The following is a 20,417-nucleotide window of genomic DNA, read 5'->3' as shown; positions in this document are numbered from 1 at the left end:
TGTGTGTGAGCCTCAGATTTGATTTTTTTTTTTTTTTGTGGGGGGAATCCCTGCCATGTAGCGCCTTGGTACAAGGAAATGACCTGAGTGTGGGTCAGAAGATGGCATGCTAGAGGGCATGTGAACATGACGTGCTGGGCCTGGAATTAAGGTGGGCCCTCATTCTATTGTGTATATTAGTGTGCAGGTACATGGCAGGGCCTGACTGGATGTCAGAGGACTAGGTGTTCTCTGGAGATTGAACTCAGGTTGTCAAGCTTGGTGGCAAAGGATCTTTACCCACTGAGCCATCTTGCTAGCTCCATGAGTTGAATTTTCACTAGGGACATTAGGATATCCCATCTGATGAATAAATTTGTGGCGCTTTTTTTCCCCCTCAACATAAGCTAGAGCCATTTGGGAAGAGGGACTCTGAATTGAAAGAACCCCTCTAGTGCTTGGCCTATAGGAAGTCTACTAGGTATTTTCTTAATGATTGATGTGGGAGGGCCACGCCTGGGCAGGTGGCTGTGGGTTATAAAAGAAAAACATGGAGCAAGTCATGCAGCATCTCCCTTAGCATGTGCTTGAACCCATTTACATGTGGGCTGTGATGTGGATGCGAACCCAATTAATCCTCAAGTTGCTTCTGGTCATGGTATTATATCAACAGCCAGAAGACAAATTTGTGCCAATACCGACCATTTTGGTGGGAGGAAGGATTGTGGGCTAGAAGATGGCCGAGTTTTCAGGGCTTCATGAGTTATTATGGGAACTCAGAAAATAGTAGTAGTACAGATGGTATTTTCAGAAGGAAGTTTTGAGAAACAACAAAAGACTAGAGGCAGTATTTATTTTGGTTTTTTGAGACAAGGGTTTATCTGGCCCTGGCTATGAACTATAGAGATCTTAGCTGCCTCTTGAGTGCTGGGACTAAAGACATGCATCACCATGCCTTTTGTTTTGAGACAGTATTCCACTATGTAGCTGTGGCTGCCTTTGCTAGGACTAGAGGCATGTTACCACCATGCTGGTGGTAATTCAGTTAAGAATCTGTTCTGCTCAGCTGAGAGGAATTTAGCCAAGATACTAAAACCATTAAAGTGAATCTTTGCTGGAATAATCTGGCTCAGCTGGGCTTTAATCAGTTGTGATTAAGAGATTGGTGTACGCCTTTAATCCCAACAGGCAGGCCTGGTCAACAATGAGTTCAGAACAGCCAGGGTTACACAGAAACTCTGTGTGTGTGGCGGGGGTGTGAGGAGTGAGCGGTAATCAGCACCATTAGGGTGGAACCTGGGAGGTGTTTGCCTACTTAGGGTTAGCATCCAGAAAGAAGCTGTGGTCCTGAGGCAGGTAACTGAACTGTGATGTGTGGCACAGGTTTTGAAGGCATGTGTGGGTTCAAGCTGAGGCTTGGCACTGAGAGGCCAGTGAAGATGCTGCCTCAGTTGTAGAAGCCCTGGGGCTGAAGGGCTCCTGAAGAGAAACCCAGGCTTGGCACTATATGGCAGGGTTAGAGCTCTTGAATAGATGCTACTACCACAGGACCAACAGGTGTGTGTGAGTGGATCCTACCTGAACTTTATGAAAGCAGCCATGAGGAGCAAGCTAGTAAGCAGTGTTACTCCATGGCCTGTATGGGAGTTTCTGCTTTGACTTCCTGTGATGTGGAAGTGAATAAACCCTTTCTTTGCTAAGTTGCTTTGGTTATGGTGTTTTACCAGGACAGATAAGACAGACACCAAACAATTTCTTTCAGTTTACATAAATTCTTACTAATGTATCTTTTTCTTTTTCCAAACACTTAGAGCTGCCATTTCAGAATATTTCATAAGAATATTTTAAAATATTGGTTTTATCTATGTGTATGCATATCATCACACTCTTGCTTGGATCTCACATGGAAGCCTGTGGGAGTTGGTTCTCTCCTCCCACCTTGTGGGTTCTGGAAAGCAAACTCAGGTTATCAGGTTTTATCTACTGAACCCGTCATCTCTCTGGGCCAAGAATTTTTTTTAATGATATTTTATACACATAGTTTCATAAATACCAAAAATAAGCTTGGGTGGTGCTGGCACACGCCTTTAACACCAGCAGTAGGGAGGCAGAGACAGGTGGATCTCTGAGTTTGAGGTCAGTCTGGTCTACAGAGTTCCAGGACAGCCATGGTTCCACAGCGACCTTTAAAAGTAGTTCCCCCCCCCCCCAATAGAAAAGTTAATTGAAAATTTAAATACATTTGAATGACCAGATGCATTCAGGAAAGGCATGAAGCTAGTAAGACAAGGAACTCCATTTGAAATGTCAATATAGTCTCTGTCTTCTCAGCTGCTTCAATAAACCGATTCATGTCAAATAATCAAAGGCAGAATTATGGCTAACTTTACCAATATCCACAATTATAGGATTTTCCACTATAACCTCAAGATGGTTAGGGAAAGAAAGGTAACACCAGTAGAATGTTTTTCTCTAGAAGGAAAAGGAATTGTGACATTGAGCCTCCAAGGAAATCCTGCAGATTTACCAGAACTGGGAGGAAAGCAGGTTCTAAGTTGGGCTTCTGACCGCCATGGGTCACAGCTTCTTGTGTACTTTCTGGTGCTGGATCAGGTGCCCGTGCTGGTTGAAGGCACGCCCACACTCCCCACACTCGTAGGGTTTCTCTCCCGTGTGGATCCGCTGGTGTTGGATGAGCACCGAGTACTGGCTGAATGCCTTGCCGCAGCGATTGCACTCGTAGGGCTTCTCGCCGGTGTGGGTCCTCAGGTGCACGATAAGAGTTGCTTTCAGGCTGAAGGCTTTGCCACACTCTGTGCACTGAAAGGGCTTCTCGCCGGTGTGGATTCTCTCGTGCTGGATCAGAGACCTGCGCGCACTGAATGCGTGCCCGCATTCGCCGCACACATAGGGTTTCTCCCCGGTGTGGACCCGGAGGTGCTGGATGAGGTGCGAGTGCTGAACGAAGGCCTTCCCACACTCGTAGCACGCGTAGGGCTTCTCCTCCGTGTGAATCCTCTCGTGGTTCATTAGGGTGGAGCGGTGGCTAAAGGTCTTGCCGCACTCACTGCACTCGTACGGCTTTTCCCCGGTGTGCACGTTGTGATGCTGGATGAGCACCGAGCGGTCACTGAAGGCCTTGCCACACTCACTACACGTGTAGGGTTTCTCGCCGGTGTGGACCCGCTGGTGCTGCAGCAGCGTTCTCTTCACGCTGAACGTCTTCCCACACTCGCTGCACCCATGAGGCTTCTCTCCGGTGTGCACCCTCTGGTGGCTCCGTAGGACAGTACTGTGGTTGAAGGCTTTCCCGCACAAGGGGCACACATAGGGCCTCTCCCCCGTGTGGATCCGCTGGTGCTGGATGAGGTGGGAGAGCTGAGTGAACGCCTTCCCACACTCTAGACACTCGTGAGGCTTCTCTCCCGTGTGGATCTTGTGGTGCTGGGCAAGGTCCGAGCTCACTCGAAAGGCTTTCCCGCATTCGTTGCACTCGTAGGGCTTTTCGCCGGTGTGGATCCGCCTGTGCTTGCTGAGGACAGAGCTCTGGCTGAAGGCCTTCCCACACACATGGCAGACATAGGGCTTCTCACCAGTGTGTATTCGCTGGTGCTGGAGGAGGTGAGAGCTCCGACCAAAGCATTTTCCACACTCGATGCATATATAGGGTCTCTCTCCGCTAGGAGCCACCTGGTGTCGAGCAAGTGGGACACTAGGACTTGATACCTGGGCGGTATGGGGGCCAACAGGGGCTGCATTTGGGCAGATGTTCTGCTCTGTTTTGCAATGTTCTTCATTAGCCTCCTTCAACGATGTTTCCCCCAGAATCACCGCTTTTTCGTCTGAGATCAATGGCTGTAAGTTCAAGTTTGTGTTTTGGTTTTCTTCCTTGGTTTTCCATTCTGAAACAACAAATACAAAATGAAAAGGTTAACGCTCGCTGAGGTAGTGGATGGGTGGTACATGCCTGTAACCCCAGCACTTGAGAGGCGGAGGCAGGAGGACTGTGAATTCAGTACTTAAGTGAGAGCACTTGCCTCTAACAAGCAGAGCCCACCACAGCCCAAGAAAGTGCTGCTATCAATAAACCATGCTTAACTCTATTATTTTGTGTCTAGAATTACTTCCCAAGCTCTCTCAGGCTTTATGTGGATGCAGTTGTCCACACAGGCACCATTCTGTTGACTGAGTTTTCTGTCCTGCCTGGTTCCCACAGTTGTTAAGTCCTAAAGAAATAACACAGAGGTCTACATTAACTATAAACTGATTGGCCCATTAGGTTAGGCTTCTTATTAACAACTTATATTAGCCCATTATTCTAGTATATGTTAGCCATGTGGCTGGGTACCTTATTCAGCGAGGCAGTCATATCTTGATTCTTCTGTGGCTGGGTCAGAACTGCCAACCAAGCTTTCCTCTTCCCAGAATTCTCCTGTTCTTGTTGCCCTACCTCTACTTCCTGCCTGGCTACTGGCCAATCAGCATTTATTTAAAATATAATTGACAGAATACAGACCATTGTCCCACACCACTTAACTGCTTCTCCATGGTCTCATCTGTAGACTTCCCTGAGTGGGTTGTCATACTTGATGGACAGCCTAGGATAGGAAGCCCCACAGAAAGATGTAAATTTAAAATGTGTGCGCGTGCAGGGTGGGGCTGGGGGCAGTACACAGACTGTGTGCACAGGGAGGTCAGAGGACAACTTTTCGGACTTAGTTCTCTCCCTTCAACCCTTATGTGTGTTCTGGGGATTGAACTCAGGCTTCCAGGCTTGCATTGCTTACCTTTATCTGCAGAGATACCTTACAACTCCGAAAGTCTCACATTTTTGAAGGACATACAAGGGTCTCTGGCAAGGACCAGTGGGATCAAAAACTTTGGGGCAAAGTACAGATTTAGTAAGCTTTGCTGCAGAGGCCAGGACCACAGGCAAGTACAGCGTCAGCTCTTCCTCTTCCATTCCCTTCTATGTCAGGATAGCAAAGAACTAGGTGTTCTTACTCCTTGGAGTGAACTGGTGGGCCAAGCATGTATTGGCCCCCCGACATGAGGAAGGCCATGACAGTCCTTTTTGGTTTACTTTATCTTATATGCACTGATGTTTTGCTTGCATGTATGTCTGCATAAAGGTGTCAACTCCCCAGAACTGGAGTTAGACAACTATAAGCTGGCATGTGGGTTCTGGGAATTGAACCCAGGTCCTTTGCAAGAGCAGCCAGTTTTTTATTTGTTTTTCTGAGACAAAGTTTCTCTGTGTAGCCCTGGTTGTCCTAGAGCTCACTCTGTAGACCGGGCTGGGCTGGAACTCAGAGATCTGCCTGCCTCTGCCTCCCAAGTTAACGACATGTGTCACCTCTAACTGCTCAGCCATCTCTCCAGTCCAGCACATGCATGTCACCCTCGGTTGTGGCCTGAGCTATGGAGTAACTAGATGCTTCTGTTCTCCTAGAGAATCTGTTTTGTTTCTTCCCTCCCCAGGAAGCCTGAAGGCTCTTCAAGAGGATCTATCAATCCCCTATGGCCGACCTCCATAGACAGCTTCGGCAGTATCTGAAAATTCTCCTCACCCCCACCCCCAGTCTGCTATGGTCACAGTCAGTGGCTTGCTCTGCAAAGCCAGTCATATTTGTCCCGGTTACTCAGAAAGGTTAGGCAGGAGGATGACTTCAGCTTGGAGAGGGAAAGAAAAAGGAAAAAAAGTTCTTTGCAAGATTTCCGTGACGTAATGCTGTGTCCTCTTGTTTGTGGTCCTGGAAAGTCAGGACCTTTGTGGCTGTCACGTGACTATTTCTCAGAGGAGATTGGGTTTCAGGATAATGAGATTTTTTTGTTTTGTTTTGTTTTGTTTTTTGTTTTTGAGACAGGGTTTCTCTGTAGCTTTGGAGCCTGCCCTAGAACTAGCCTTCATAGACCAGGCTGGCCTCGAACTCACAGAAATCCACCTGCCTCTGCTGGGATTAAAGGTGTGTGCCACCACTGCCTGGCAAGAGAGGATAATTCTTTTTTTTTTTTTTTTTGTACCTTTTTTTTAAGATTTATTTATTTATTAAACATACAATGTACTGCTGGAAAGGAAAGCACCAAGTCTCATTACAGATGGTTGTTAGCCACAATGTGGTTGCTGGGAATTGAACTCGGGACCTCTGGAAGAGCAGCCAGTGCTCTTACCCTCTGAACCATCTCTCCAGCTCCGGAAGGATAATTCTTAAGGGGAAAATGGCCACAGTGAAACACTGAAGTCAGTCAACCAGTATAGTTGTTGCTACGTTATCTCTTCCCACTTCGAGGGGCGCATCCAGGAAGAACAGGTTGGCTGTGGCTTTCCTGAGCCCCTGATGTTACCTGCAGTCAGGGACTCTTCATCTAATGCAACTGTAAACACAGACTTCCAGGTTGGACCTGGAAGATCACGTCATATCATTGTCCCTGTTACGATTTTTCCCAAGTAACTTAAATTTTTTTTTTTTTATGGTTACTGGTCTTTCCTTTCTCTTTCTGTGCCAATAACACCATGCCAACATGGTGAATGTTCCTAAGACCCACCGGACATTCTGCAAGAAATGTGGTAAGCACCAAGCCCACAAGGTAACAGAGTATAAGGACAAGGTTCTTGATACACCCAGGGAAAGCGGGCAGGAAAGAGTGGCTAAACAGACTAAGCCTATTTTCCACGAAGAGACTAAAACTATAAAGAAGGGGGGATGGACAGATGGCTCACCAGTTAAGGGCACTGACTCCTCTTCCAGAGGACCAGGGTTCAATTCTCAGTACCCACATGGCAGTTCACGACTCTCTGTAACTCCAAGATCTGACACCCTCACACAGACATGCATGCAGGTAAAATGTCAATGCACATGAAATAAAAATAAACTATTAAAAAAAAAAAACTACAAAGAAGACCACGCTGCAACTTGAGTGTGTTGAGCCCAACTGCAGATCCAAGAGGATGCTGACATTTTGAACTGGGAGCTTTCATTTAAAAATACTTTTTATTTACTCTATGTGTATGAGTGTTCTCTGCTTGCATGTATGTCTGCGTACCACTTGTGTGCCTGGTACGTGTGGAAGCCAGTAGAGAGTGTAAGATCCGCTGAAACTAGAGTTACAGAGGCTTGTGGGCTGCCATGTGGGTGCTGGGAACTGAACTCGGGTCCTCTGGAAGAGCAGCAAATGCTCTTAACTGCTAAGCCATCTCATCATCAGCCCAAGTAACTATCTGATGCTACTGTATATGTCATAATTTTAATATTTATTTATACCTTTGTTGCTGATAATATAAATGATTTTTATTATCTAACAATATTTCTAGAAAATCTTTTTCCAAGTTAAAAATCATATAAACTTCAAGCAATACTTTTCTTTTTCAATCCTTATAGTTTTATCATCCTGAAATCAATCCTTATAGTTTTGTTGGTTTTTTTTTGATTTATATAATACATGGGACCTCAGTACAATATTTCACGGGTCAAGGGATAGTAGATTCTTTTATACCCGAGATCAAACTTCCAGCTCTTCACCATGAGTATCAGGTTGAAAAATTCCCCTTTTATACTAAGAGCCTTGTTCTAAACCAAGTAACCCAGGCCAGGCGGTGGTGGCACATGCCTTTAAACCCAGCACCCAGGAGGCAGAGACAGGCAAACTCTGTGAGTTTGAGGCCAGCCTGATCTACAGAGTTCCAGGACAGGCTCCAAAGGTACAGAGAAACCCTGCCTCAAAAAACCATAAAAATAAATCAATCCGTAGCCTCTACAGGGCTCAGGATCCTGTCCTCCCTCCTCTGTACCTAGGCTCACCTCCCCATGCAGTTTCCCCACCCCACCTACACTTCCTTCATGGACTACTGCTTGGCCCAGGCTCTCCCAGTCTGGGGACATTCTGTCAGAGGAAGAGTGACAGAGCCCTCCCCTGACCAATGGGAGCTTCTTCCATCAGCGGCTCCGTCTGAACTAGATTATACCTGCAGTGGAAGCAGGATTAATTCTCCTCACTCACCGGAGTAGCCACTTCCCAGGCCCTGGCTCGGCTCAGTGTCCTGCCCATCCAGGACCCATGGATCTTCTCCTCGCTCCAGCTGGGAGATCACAACAGGCTTGGATCCTGGGAGTCCTGCTCATGAGGAGGGAAGCCCCTGGATTATACAATATTCACTAAGATACTCCCTTAATCCATGCTCCGTGTGGGCACAGGAAAAGGACAAAGCTTCCATTCTGTTGGAGCTGAATCCCTGAGGTGAGTAAGCCTCAGGACCAGTCTGCCCTGAGTCCCTCTCTTCCCAGCAGCTGCCCCATCTCTGGGAAACCCCCGACCTGAGTCCAGCACACAAAGACACATGGAGCCCATGGAGGAGCCTTACCTAGCGAGACCACATTGCCGTAAGTCTCCATCATCACATTCCGATAGAGGCCCCGCTGAGCAGGGCCCAGGCGGGCCCACTCCTCCTGGGACAGCAGAACAGCCACATCCTCGAAGGTCACCTTGACCTGGAATGGCCGGTTTTTTAATAACTTCGCACCTGACAGGTAATACACCTGCCGTGGGGGACTGGTGGCGGCCCCCATAGAGTCACATGAGCTCAGTAGGAAGTAGTGATTGAGCTCAGGAGAGGCAGTGGTACACGGACTGCTTGGGCACAGAAGTGGTCAAGCCACTGAATAAGCTTTTGGAACCACTCACCTGAGGTCCTGCTGGCAGTGGCAGAAGTCCAGCTGCTGCCATCTTGGTGTCTTAGGTGTGTAAGGACAAGAGGAATCAGGATCCCGTGGGGCTGAGAAAGCAAGAACACATGAGAGTCCAGTTCCACAGATCCTGACATCTGTGTGTGGGGGTGTCCCCTTGTCAGGTAAAGTCAGTGAAAGGCAGGCTGACAGCTGGGCGGTGGTGGCGCACGCCTTTAATCCCAGCACTTTGGGAGGCAGAGACAGGTGGATCTCTTTGAGTTCGAGGCCAGCCTGGTCTACAGATCAAGTTCCAGGACAGGCTCCAAACCTACGGAGAAACCCTTTCTCGAAAAACAAAACAAAACAAAGCAAAGAAGGGCAGGCTGAAGTTAGACTCCAGGAGCTGAAGCCCCTGTAGTTCTGTTCTGTCTCCCCAGGCCCACGCTCACATTGGTATTCTCTAGTGCAGAGTCCTGAGCAAACATTTGGTTCCTGGGCTGTTCCCATCTAGTAGGTTTAGTCAGGGAAAGTCCCACTTGAAAAATGACAGGGGAGCCAGAGGTTGTGATATTTTTGTGGGTTCAAGGCAAGACTGGCCTACACGGTAAGTTCTAGGTCAGGCAACGCTTCACATACTGCTCCCCCCCCCCCTTTTTTCAATATAAGTAGGGCTAGAGAGAGCTCAGTGGCTTAGCGTTAAGAGTGCTTGCTACTATTGGGGGTTAGAGAGATGACTCAGAGATGAAGAATACTGGCTGCTCTTCCAGAGGTCCTGAGTTCAATTCCCAGCAACCACATGGTGGCTCACAACCATCTGTAATGAGATCTGGTGCCTGCTTCTGGCAGAACACAATATACATACTAACAAACAAACACATAAATCAAAAAAATAAAAATAAAAAAAGTACTTGTTACTTTTGCAGAGGACCCAGGTTTGTGCCCAACTTCAGTTCTAGGAGATCTAATACTTATTTCTGGCCTCTATGGTCTGTTACATATACATATGAAAGTAAAATAATTTTTAGAATGATAAGGATCTTTAAGCATCTACCTATTGTTTTCTAAGGACTTAAAAGTTCCAGTCTTTCACAGCCTAGACCACTGGGGTCCCCATGAGTGACTGATCATATCTATGTGGGGAGCCAGTGAAGACTGGTTGCTAGCTGGCTCACCTTGGCCTGGCCTATGGTCCTGCCTGCTCACAAGAACAGTAGCTCCTCAGGGCACTACATGCTCTATACTCTAGGAATTTATATGGCTCATATGAAACCTAGATGCATTAAGCCATGCGATCTCCCAAGAAGTACTCCCTCCAAAGTGGGAAGCGGGTCATCTACTTCTGTGGAAAACCACAGGCTCGGGCCCTTGCTTAGTCTTAGATAGCCTCTGTGCTCTGATGTGGGAAGGGCTCAGCCTATGGACAGGCAACATAGGTCTGAGCATGGTTATGCATGAGCTGAGTCTGGAGTACCAGAGGGTCCGAGACCTGAAGGATGTCTTGTCTCACCACTTGGCGGTGGGGGGGGGGGGTCCTGGGGACACACCTTGATAGACAGATGTTTAACACAGATAAGAGGTTGGGGACAGAGAGGGTCTGAGAGCGAGCCTGTAGCAGATGGGTTCAGTCTTCTCAAGTGTTGGGCGGGGGCGTGTACAACAGTTAGACAGAGCCAAGGCTGCAGCCAATGGCAGATGGTACTGGAAAAAATGGGGAGCAAGATTATATAATCTATCCTTTTAGATTATAATCTATCCTTTCGGGTTATAATCTGTCCTATCGGGTTATAATCTTTCCTTTCGGGTTAGAATCTGTCCTTTCGGGTTAGAATCTGTCCTTTCGGGTTAGAATCTGTCCTTTCGGGTTAGAATCTGTCCTTTCAGGCCTCTGGTTCTCTGATAGTGAAATGGAAGCTGATCATGGCTCCTTTCCCCTGTAGGTCCAGCTATTCAGAAAGGTGGAGGCAGAGGATCCTCAGAAAAGACCAGGTTGAGTTACATAGTGAGATCTTGTCAAAAAAAAAAAAAATAGTGAGCATCATGACCTGCATGGTTGGCTTTCCACAAAGCCCGACAACCCGAGTTCAATCCTACTACCCACCTTGTAGAAGGATCTGGGTTCAATTCCTAGCAGCCACATGGTAGCTCACAACTGTCTGTATCTCCAAATTCAGGGAATCCTACACCCTCACATGCACGTACATGCAGGCAAAACATCAATGCATGTAAAAATAAATAGATTACTTTAAAAAGTACCCGACAAAACCAGACTATTTAGAAAATAATCTTGAAATAAGAAAGCCCTTTATTTTTTTAAACATTTATTTATTTGTTATGTATACAATATTCTGTCTGTGTGTATGTCTGCAGGCCAGAAGAGGGCACCAGACCTCATTACAGATGGTTGTGAGCCACCATGTGGTTGCCAGGAATTGAACTCAGGACCTTTGGAAGAGCAGGCAATGCTCTTAACCACTGAGCCATCTCTCCAGCCCCAAGAAGAAAGCCCTTTAAAGCATAGCAAAAAGCCAAAATACTTTAATAGAAATGATTTGCCCATAAAACAAACAAACAAACGCCCATCTGGGCAGTGGTGGCACCACCTTTAAACCCAGCACTGGGGAGGCAGAGTCAGGTGGATCACTGTGAGTTCAAGGCCAGCCTGGTCTACAAAGTGAGTTCCAGGATAGCTAGGGTTATTACACACTTGAAATTATTACACTTGAAATGGATTAAATAAAAATGCTGTGGATCCTTAAGTAGCTGCAGTGGGCAGTGGGTCCCAAGACAGCCAGTCCCAGGCAGGGATGGAGCAGTTCCCCAAGTGGGTGCAGCAGGCCACGAGGAGAGACACACAGATGAGCATGCCACGAAACCACGCCGCAGGTCTCCGAAGGCGGTGGGTGAAAGACATGGATAGGCATGCCATGCAGAGTGAGGTTGGATATTTATTTAGTGGGTTATGGAGGGGTAAGGGAGAAGGGGAGAAGAGCAGAGAGGCAGAGAGAGAGAGAAGTGGGGGAAAGGGAAGAAGTGGGGTGAGGCAGAGGCTGCTTCTTTGGGAGAGAGCCGGAAAAGGAAGAGACTCAGCTGCAACCAGGAAGGAAGATCTGCCTGCCTCAGCAGACAGGGAAGGGAGTGGGCGTGGCTTGCCTCTTAAAGAAACAGAACAGATCATTACAAACCTTCCCTTGGAAAACAAAAATTATATAAAACAAACAAATAAAACCAGAGAAGACATTTTCTATCTATCTATCTATCTATCTATCTATCTATCTATCTATCTATCTATCTATCTATCTCTGAGACAGGGTTTCTCTGTAGCTTTGGAGCCTGTCCTGGCACTAGCTTTTGTAGATCAGGCTGGCCTTAAACTCACAAAGAAAAGATTCCCCTGCCTCTGCCTCCTGAGGGCTAGGACTAAAGGCATGCACCACCACGGCCCAAAGGAGACATTTTCAATGGAGTAAAAAGACATATAGGCAAGTGTATATTTTAATATACACAAGAAGAACACACGCTGGTTAATTTGAATGGGAGTACAAACAGCTAAAAGACAAATGCAGAGTTTTCACGTTCACCAATAACAATCGAGAATGGAAACATCTTGATGGCAAGAACGCCCCAGGAACTGGCTCTGCATAGGATGGCATAGGTGGCTTACTAGCCCTAGCCTATTAACCTCGTGCCAATTCTCTGTCCCCCCACATGGAAATTCCCAGTGTGCAACGCGGCAGAACTGACGCTCACACAGCTTTAAAGAGAAGCATCTATCTAGTAGGTGGTAGAGCCCACAGGAGGTTTCTTGCTATATTAATAACAGGAGTGTGCACATGCACCGGCAGTAGTACTTGCTTCCAATTTTTCTAGAAAGATACACCAGAAATCCCTCCCAGTGTCACTGTGTTCTCACTGACAGGACACTGGGCAGGTATTTAAAAGAACCCTTGTGGGCTGGGGAGATGGCTCAGTGGTCATTCTGTCTAACGTCCTCTGACCTTAGGGAATACTACACCTCCCTCATACAAGGCAATTATTGTACCCACAACTCAGCAATCATGTGGAGACCAGAGGACAACCTCAGCCATGACAAGCTCAGTAGAGGCCTGAGTCTCAGTAGTTTTCCCTAAGGCAATGCCAGGTTCCAAGAAAGACCACAAACTGAGACCACCCAGGAACCACCCAGGAATAGACCATCCAAAGGAAATTCTTAACATTCCAAAAAATTGTAGACAGGATCACCTGTCAGCACACACACATTGGCTTTTCACCAGGACACCCCTAGATAAATGTCAGTCAATCTGGGGTCCCGAACCTTAGAAATCCCTCACCACCCTCCCCCACCTTTGTTGCTATAAAAACCCAACCCTATCTGAGCTAGGGGTTCTTACCAACACGTTGGACACCAGGAGTCCGAGTTTGCAAACTGTGTAGAAAAAGACTCTTTGCTTTTACATACAGGACTTTTTTTGGGTACTTCACGGATCTGGGCATAACAAGCATATCCAGTTTTTAAAACGTGGGTTCTGGTGATCTGGACTCAGGTGTTCAACTGAGCCATCCTCTTTTCCCGGCAATATCTCTTTCTGTTAATATTTAAATGCGGGAACCGGAGAGAGGGCTCAAGGGTTAAGAGCACAGGTTGTTCTTCCAGAGGGCCTATATTCGATTCCCAGCACCTATGTGACGGCTCACAGCCCGTTCCAGTTCCAGGTGACCCGAGGCCCTCTTCTGGCCTCCGTTGGCACCAGCCATGCACATACTATACAGATACACAGGCAGACAAAACACAAATACACATAAAATAAAAATTAAACAGGAAAATGCCACGTTAGAGAAGCTGTTGCCACCCATTAAAAGGGGCTATTGCAAAGTAACAAGAGAGCATCCGCAGAAGAATAAATTCAAGAAGAAACTGGGTTATGTGGAACAGGGCAGGGCACCTTCACTTTGACAGGAAACAGCCTCAGCTGCTGATGCCACGAGGGTGTTTGCGCGGTCGATAAGACCGTGCAAGTGACTTTAAAACCCTGTACAGTGAGTGGACCTGACGGCAGGGAGGATCGTGCGAACCCAGGACTTCCAGGGCAGTCTGGGACGCGGTTATTTCACAAAACCTCAATCGAATCCCAAGCTAAACCAAATTAACTAGCCACTAAGAAAGCTTATGCACATCAGAACCATCCATCCCGACCCAGGCTGGTGGGAGCCACTGTGTGGGGTCCAGGGGAGAGGGGCCTGGAGGGTCCGAGGGACTGGGGCAGAGGGTGCGGCCTGGGGGCAGCAGCCGGGCCGCAGGCATCCATCGGGGGAAGGGCTGGCGCACGTGAGGACGCGGAGCTTGGGTGCGGATGAAGGAGAGAGTCCCGCGGATCCAACAGAACGCCACTCACCATCTGCTGCAACCTTTCGCCCTGTGGCTGCTGTCTCAGATCCCTAAGACAAAGGGGCCGTCCCGCCCGGTCTGCGCAGTCGTCAATCCCAGGGGACCCCGCCCCCGTCCCCACCCCCCAGTCCTGGACCACAGCGCCTGGGGGTCGGATCGTCCTCCTTGCGCCTCTGGCTTTTCTTGCCAAAGGACTCCTGGCCTGCGCCCCCGGACCACTGAGAGCCGAGGCCTCCGCGGCGCCTAGAGAGACCGCGCCTGCTCTTTGAGGCGGCGGCTGCGGCGGAAGCCGGCTCCCACTGTCCCTAGAAACCCGAGTACCTCCCCCCCCCGTCTCCCCCCTCCCTGCGGCCCCTCTGCTCGAGGGGGCTTCGGTCACTTCCGCCAAGCTTGTGCTGTGCTTGTCTTCTAGCGATTGCCCTGGTGGTCAGGCAGCCAGGAGGACTCGTCCTGGAACCCATCAGGTCGGCTCGGGCTGCTCGGGTTTATGGTATAGTATGTGTTTAGCTGCGTAAGGAACCGCCAGTCTTTCATCTTCAGCAGCAGCACATCCTCTAGTCTCAGCAATGTATGACTATTCCAGTTGCTGCTTGTGTTTGCCCCACTTGGTATAAGCGGTCTTTAAAAATGAGTTATTCTAGGGCTGGAGAGATACAGCAGTCAACGTGCTGCGCACGCCCGAGGATCCGAGTTTGATCACTATTACCCATGTGAAAAAAAAAAGTTGTAATCCCAGATCCCAAGACAGATCGCAGACACAAGGCAGATGTCCAGGCCTCTCTGGCCAGCCAGACTGGTTAACTGGCAAGGTCAGGCTGCCGTGAGCCTTTTCAAAAAAAACAAACCATCAGAGAGCTCTGTAGCCTCACATGCACACATACTCTCTGCTGGAACTTCAACTCGGGGACCCTTGTACGTTAACACAGGGTCTCCCATTGAGTTGCACTGGATCCCACCCCTCTATTATGGTTTCATTTTTATTTCTCTAATTGTATTAGTTACTTGTCTTCCTGTTGTGACAATACCCAACAAAAGGGAGAGTGTATTATTTTTAAATGGTTATTAGATGTGGGTTTTTGTTTTGTTTTATGGTTTTTCGAGACAGGGTTTCTCTGTGTAACAGCCCTGGCTGTCCTGGAACTCATTTGAGCTCACTGGGATCTGCCACCACACCTTACTAGTTGTGTTCTTTTATTCTTTAAAGAATGTGGTTTGGCCCAGTGGTGTTGCACACTAATCCCAGCAGAGGCAGGATCTCTGAGTTCATGGCCAGCCTGGTCTACAAAGTGAGTTCCAGAACAGCCAAAATTGTTAAACAGAGAAACCCTGTCTCGGGGGTGTGGGTAACAAAACCAAAACCAAACAAACAAGTGGTAACGGTTTGGGGCTAACGTCTGGAAATGGAGATTAGGAACAACAACAGCCTTCTCAGCTCCAGACCTTGTGCACCAGGGTGGAATTTGTGTGATGGAGCAACCATTGTTACTTTGATTTAAAGTGTGTGTGTTTGCATATTTGAGTTCACTGTCACTAGATGAGGGCATCAGATCCCCTGCAGCTGCAATTACAGCTGCCAGATGTGAGTGCACAGAAGCACAGCTCTGGGAGAATGAAGATGTTAGTGACGCGTACCCTGTGTGTGTGTGTTAGTGTGTGTGTGTGTACCCAGAAAGTGCTGGGTCTTGGGCAGACCAAATATCCAGGATCATCCTAGCATCCAGTTGGTGTGGGGTTACCAGCAGCAGATGTATGCAAGGGGGCACAATAAAGAAACTGCTAACGTGACAGCTCCATTATTAGGGTAAGGATTTTATTGTGCGTGAGAGAGAGAGAGAAAATATCCAGAGGCATCCGGAGGAGTCCAGAGTGGAGAGAAAGAGAATGCAGCAGCCGAGACACGACCAGAGTTAGGGCAGAGGGAGAGAACAGTGGAGACGGAGAGAGAGCGAGGGAGCGAGGGAGAGCGAGAGCGAGAGCGAGAGCGAGAGCGAGAGAGAGAGAGAGAGAGAGAGAGAGAGAGAGGACAGAGCATAGGAGGAGAGAATAGTGAGAACATCAGGAGTCGGGGAGTGTAAGAGAGCTGGTCTCTGAAGTGTAGAACAACCACTAACTGAGTAGGGACGGAGGAAGCCGGCCTTTGATCTGCAGCCACAGGTCCTTGTCTTTCAGAGCTATATGTCCCTTCTGCCAGAGGTAAGGGAAGTGGCTCCTTTTGGCTGATGGGAAAGGGTTTCACAAGTTCCCAAGGAAGCTAGCTTTTCTCTAAGCACCAGAAGTCCTCCTATAGTCCAGTGAGCTCATTTCTGGATATCTGGGCTCCTGAGACAGAACAGAAAGAATGTACTCCGAAAACGATGGTGGATACATGTGTGGAAAGATGGCCTGGAAACCTGTGGGGGAGGAGACGCGCTATGAAGAGAGCTGCTTCTGGGTCCTGCTCCATAAGGCACAGCAGAGCAGGGAGGAGGAGGAGGAGGTGGCGGCGGCGGCGGCTAAGCTGACTGTAGGTCTGGTTAAGGTACAGGATGGGAGAGAGAGGACGTGGAGCAACACCGCCAGAGAAGATGGCAACTGGACCCTTACATTCAGTTGTAAACAAAATATCAGTAGTAAATACTAAATCAGAACTCATCCCCTATGACTAAATGCTAGATGAAAGAATTACTGAGGTTCTTTCCAGCCAAAGGTCACATGACCTATTTCTGTACCTTTAGATTACAGGAATAAGCTGTGAACATGGATGTCTTGTCATGTCTTCCTTTTAGCCAGCACGAGTCTGTTTTCAAACCAGAAAGACAACAGAATGCAGAGAGAGGTCCCAAGTTGGCAGCAACAGCAAAAGGGACCCCTGTAGGATGTTTCAAAGGAGGGCTCCAGGTTTTGTGGCAGCTGGGCATAAAAAACAGTGAGCCTGGCTTCAAGTCTAGGAAGAGGAAGGCTGACTAAAACAAGGGCCAGAAGAATCAGAGAGGAACCGAGGCTCAGCTTTCCTCCTCCCCGCCTCCAGGCTACTCCTTTGTATGAATTAACTGGTGTTTAGCCAGCTTGGACCGCTGCTTCAGGCCAGTGTGAAGGCTGAGGTGCTGGGTAAGGACCGACCGCTGGCTGAAGGCTTTCCCACACTTGCAGCACTGATAGGGCCTATCTCCAGTGTGGATTATGCGGTGCTGAATGAGATGTGAGCTCTGGCTGAAGCCCTTCCCACATTCAACACACGTGTAGGGCTTCTCCCCAGTGTGGACTTTCTGGTGGTGGATAAGATTGGAGCTCCGGTTGAAGGCTTTGCCACACTGGTTACATTCATGTGGCTTTAACCCGTTGTGGGTCCTCTGGTGCTGAAGGAGGGTGGAGCTCTGGCTGAAGGTTTTCCCACAGTCAGTACATTCATAAGGTTTCTCTCCAGTGTGGACTCGATGGTGAAGGATGAGGTTGGAACTCCGGCTGAAGGTCTTTCCACACTCGTGGCACTCGTAGGGCTTGTCTCCAGTGTGCACACCTTGATGCTGGGTGAGGGCTGAGCCGTGCCGGAAGGCCTTCCCACAGACACTGCACCTGTAGGGCTTCTCGCCGGTGTGAATGAGCTGGTGCTTCCTGAGCACAGAGCTGTAACTAAAGGTTCTCCCGCACTCACTGCACACGTGAGGCTTCTCTCCAGTGTGGATTCTCCGGTGCTGGGTGAGGCTGGAGCTCTGGCTGAAGGCCTTCCCACAGTCTCTGCACAGGTAAGGCTTCTCTCCGGTGTGGACCCTCTGATGCTTGATGAGATTCGGGAGGCGGCTGAATGACTTGCCACAGTCATTACACCCATAGGACTTCTCCTCGGTGTGAACCCTCTGATGCTTCCGGAGGTATGCACTCTGGCTAAAGACTTTACCACACTCATCGCACTCGAAAGGCTTCTCAGCAGTGTGAGTCCTGTGGTGTTTAGTGAGGTGTGAGCTCCGCCTGAAGGCCTTCCCACACCGGCTGCATGCGTAAGGCTTTTCTTCAGAATGGATTCTTTGATGTTGGTTGAGGTTTGAGCGCCACCTAAATGCCTTCCCACATTCGCCGCATTCATAAGGCTTCTTCTCAACCACAGGAGACTTTTGGCATTTAAGGCTTGAGTTCTGGCTGAAGGTTTTCATATTTAGGTAAGGTTGCAAGTGGTTTTAAAGAACAGAGTTCTGGCTAATAGATTTCCCACATTCTGAACAGATGAAAGATTTCTCTCCAACGCTGGCTCTCTGATGCTGAACAAGGCCAAGGTTTCCTTTGAACGTTTTCCTACACCCAGGGCTCTCAAGCGTAGGAAGCCCCTCCTGGCCAGTCAGGTCTCTATTGTGCTGTAAGTTCTCTGGAGTGTAGTGTGGATGTGGCCTCTCTTCTGCAGAGATTCCCTGACACACTAATGGACTTGGGCTCAAACTGAAGTTTTTGTCAAAACCATTACAAATCAGACCTTTCTCCCCTAAGGGGCCCTTAAGGAACACGGTCACTGGTGTGCCGTCTCCCTCCCAGTAGAGGGGCTGTACCAGGCTCTCACCTTCAGAGACATTCCAGTTTCTTCCTCACACTTCATCACAGCACCCTCGAGCTTTGGAGACCGAGAAACATCACCAGCACAGCCACTGGCACTGCTGTCTGATTTGTCAGAAACGTGCTCCTGAGAATACAGTGTCTCCTCAGTACTGGAATCTGAAACAAGAAATACCAAGTCAGAGAAGACTGACTGAACAAGCAAACAGAGCGACAGATCTACTAGCCTCACTTCTATGGAGGAAGTAACGGGAGCAGGGAACCCAGACCTTGTGGATGGACTAGGAGAGCTCCTAGGTGATGGCTACATAGGCACTGAAGTATAGCAAGAACTACCTGTCCTCTCTAGGACACCAGACATCAGGATGCACTTAGAGTTTGCCCACTGGCTCAGGACAAGATTCTGAGCATCCCTCAGCTCCCCCGTCTGTTCACACCCAGCAAATACTGTTGGCTCTATCTAAAAATAAAGTAAAATGTAGTATTATTTACTATATATTTATACATAACATTATATATAATATTTAAAACACCATATTAAGATGAATATATTTGCACAAATAATATAAGTATGTTAATATATAATATAGAAAAATTTATAGAATTTATATAAATAAAATAAATACATAATAATTTTTAAAAAGCACCCAAACCCAAGTGTTGTGATAGGTGCGGCGGGGCTGCGTCCCCAGCACCCTGGCCGCCTGCTAGCTTATGCCCCGAAATAATTACACGGACATTGTATTCTTTTAAACACTGCTTGGCCCATTATATCTAACCTCTTCTCGGCTAACTCTCGCACCTGGACTAGCCCATTTCTAATAAAGTGTGTAGCACCGAGGTGCGCTTACCGGGAAGGATTCAGCATATCTGACCTGGCAGCTGGCTGCATCGCCGTCTGCCTCATAGAGCAGAGCTATCACGTCTGCCCGGGAGAGGGGAGCATGGCGTCTCTGAGCTCACTTCCTCTTCCTCCCAGCATTCTGTTCTGTTTACTCCTCCCACCTATGTTTTAAGCTATGAGGCCAAGCAGTTTCTTTATTACTTAACCAATTACCTTCCTCCATCATTTCCCCTTTTTCTGTTTAAACAAAAAGTAAAGGCTTTAACTTTAACATAGCAAAATTACATATAACAAAACAGTTATCAAGTAAAAGTTACAACATATCTATTTTATCTTTATCATAACTAAGGAAAACTATAACTATCTATATATTCTTTAACTCCATCAAAGATTCCAGAAGGACATAATATTACCTAAGCAAGCAAGAAATCCAAAACTCTAGAAATGACAGAGACATCTCACCGCCTGGACAGTCACCCAAAGTTTCTCTGTACCGTTGGGGCATCCATCTTCGGCCTAGAGGCCGAAGGTATCCAGCAGACATTTCCATGAAGCAGGAAAATTCAAAGGCAGTTCAGTCACTATCTGCTGTGTCCTGCAGAATGTCTCGCAGACTCTTTCATGAATCAGGAACCCCGAAAGATCATCTCACCTTTAGGCAAGTTCAGTAGTCCTCTCTCTGCGGGTTCTCTGTGTCCAGTTTATGTAATAGTCCAGGCAAGAGCAGTTTCTTGCCCAAATGGCTATCAAACTCCATAAGGTGCCTCTTCGATGCCCATCTTCTTCTTGAAGTAGATTGGTGCTGCCAGGAGCAGAGTGTCTCATTGTCATGAAAAGTCCTCAGTTATTAAAACATTAAATGTCCTATTCTGTAATCTTTGAAAGATATGAAGAATGTCTATCTAAAATTTATCTATGTACATCTAGAAAATCTAACTAACATGATTACAAACTTGACTATTATGATTATCTATTAACAACCTATATACATTACATTTTTAAATGTACTACACAATCACAATACCTTAAT

General features: G+C 47.8%; 2 protein-coding genes across 6 annotated transcripts in view; both read right to left on the bottom strand.

Moving 5' to 3' along the window:
* Positions 1 to 23: 23 nt before the first annotated feature.
* Positions 24 to 18,664, bottom strand: LOC126503391 (zinc finger protein 250). 5 transcript variants are annotated; one of them, XM_050145042.1, is made up of 5 exons: positions 13,031 to 14,022; positions 8,659 to 8,749; positions 8,339 to 8,465; positions 7,978 to 8,091; positions 24 to 3,881 (listed from the first exon to the last, which is right to left on the bottom strand). In XM_050145042.1, exons 2-5 carry the CDS (start codon positions 8,698 to 8,700, stop codon positions 2,557 to 2,559), a joined length of 1,608 nt encoding a protein of 535 aa, XP_050000999.1. In that variant the 5' UTR covers positions 8,701 to 8,749; positions 13,031 to 14,022; the 3' UTR covers positions 24 to 2,556. The 5 variants fall into 5 exon arrangements, with proteins under 5 accessions (XP_050000999.1, XP_050000994.1, XP_050000997.1 ...); XM_050145037.1 differs by lacking the exon at positions 13,031 to 14,022 and adding an exon at positions 18,551 to 18,664 and having other exon boundaries at positions 25 to 3,881; XM_050145040.1 differs by lacking the exon at positions 13,031 to 14,022 and adding an exon at positions 16,734 to 16,851 and having other exon boundaries at positions 25 to 3,881.
* Positions 15,845 to 20,417, bottom strand: part of Znf16 (zinc finger protein 16) — a 20,067-nt gene continuing 15,494 nt past the window's right edge. Inside the window, 3 exon segments of the mRNA XM_050145036.1 lie at positions 15,845 to 18,598; positions 18,601 to 18,702; positions 18,880 to 19,003. Coding sequence (XP_050000993.1) covers positions 17,034 to 18,598; positions 18,601 to 18,702; positions 18,880 to 19,003 — 1,791 coding nt within the window. The 3' untranslated portion in view covers positions 15,845 to 17,033.

Source organism: Alexandromys fortis, unplaced genomic scaffold (genome assembly GCF_014885135.2).
Source record: "Alexandromys fortis isolate MF-2015 unplaced genomic scaffold, M_Fortis_MF-2015_v1.1 scaffold_2_1_26212458, whole genome shotgun sequence".
Classification (NCBI taxonomy): Eukaryota; Metazoa; Chordata; class Mammalia; order Rodentia; family Cricetidae; genus Alexandromys; species Alexandromys fortis.
Note: the sequence above shows the minus strand (reverse complement) of the source record. Positions and strands in the feature narration are given on the sequence as shown.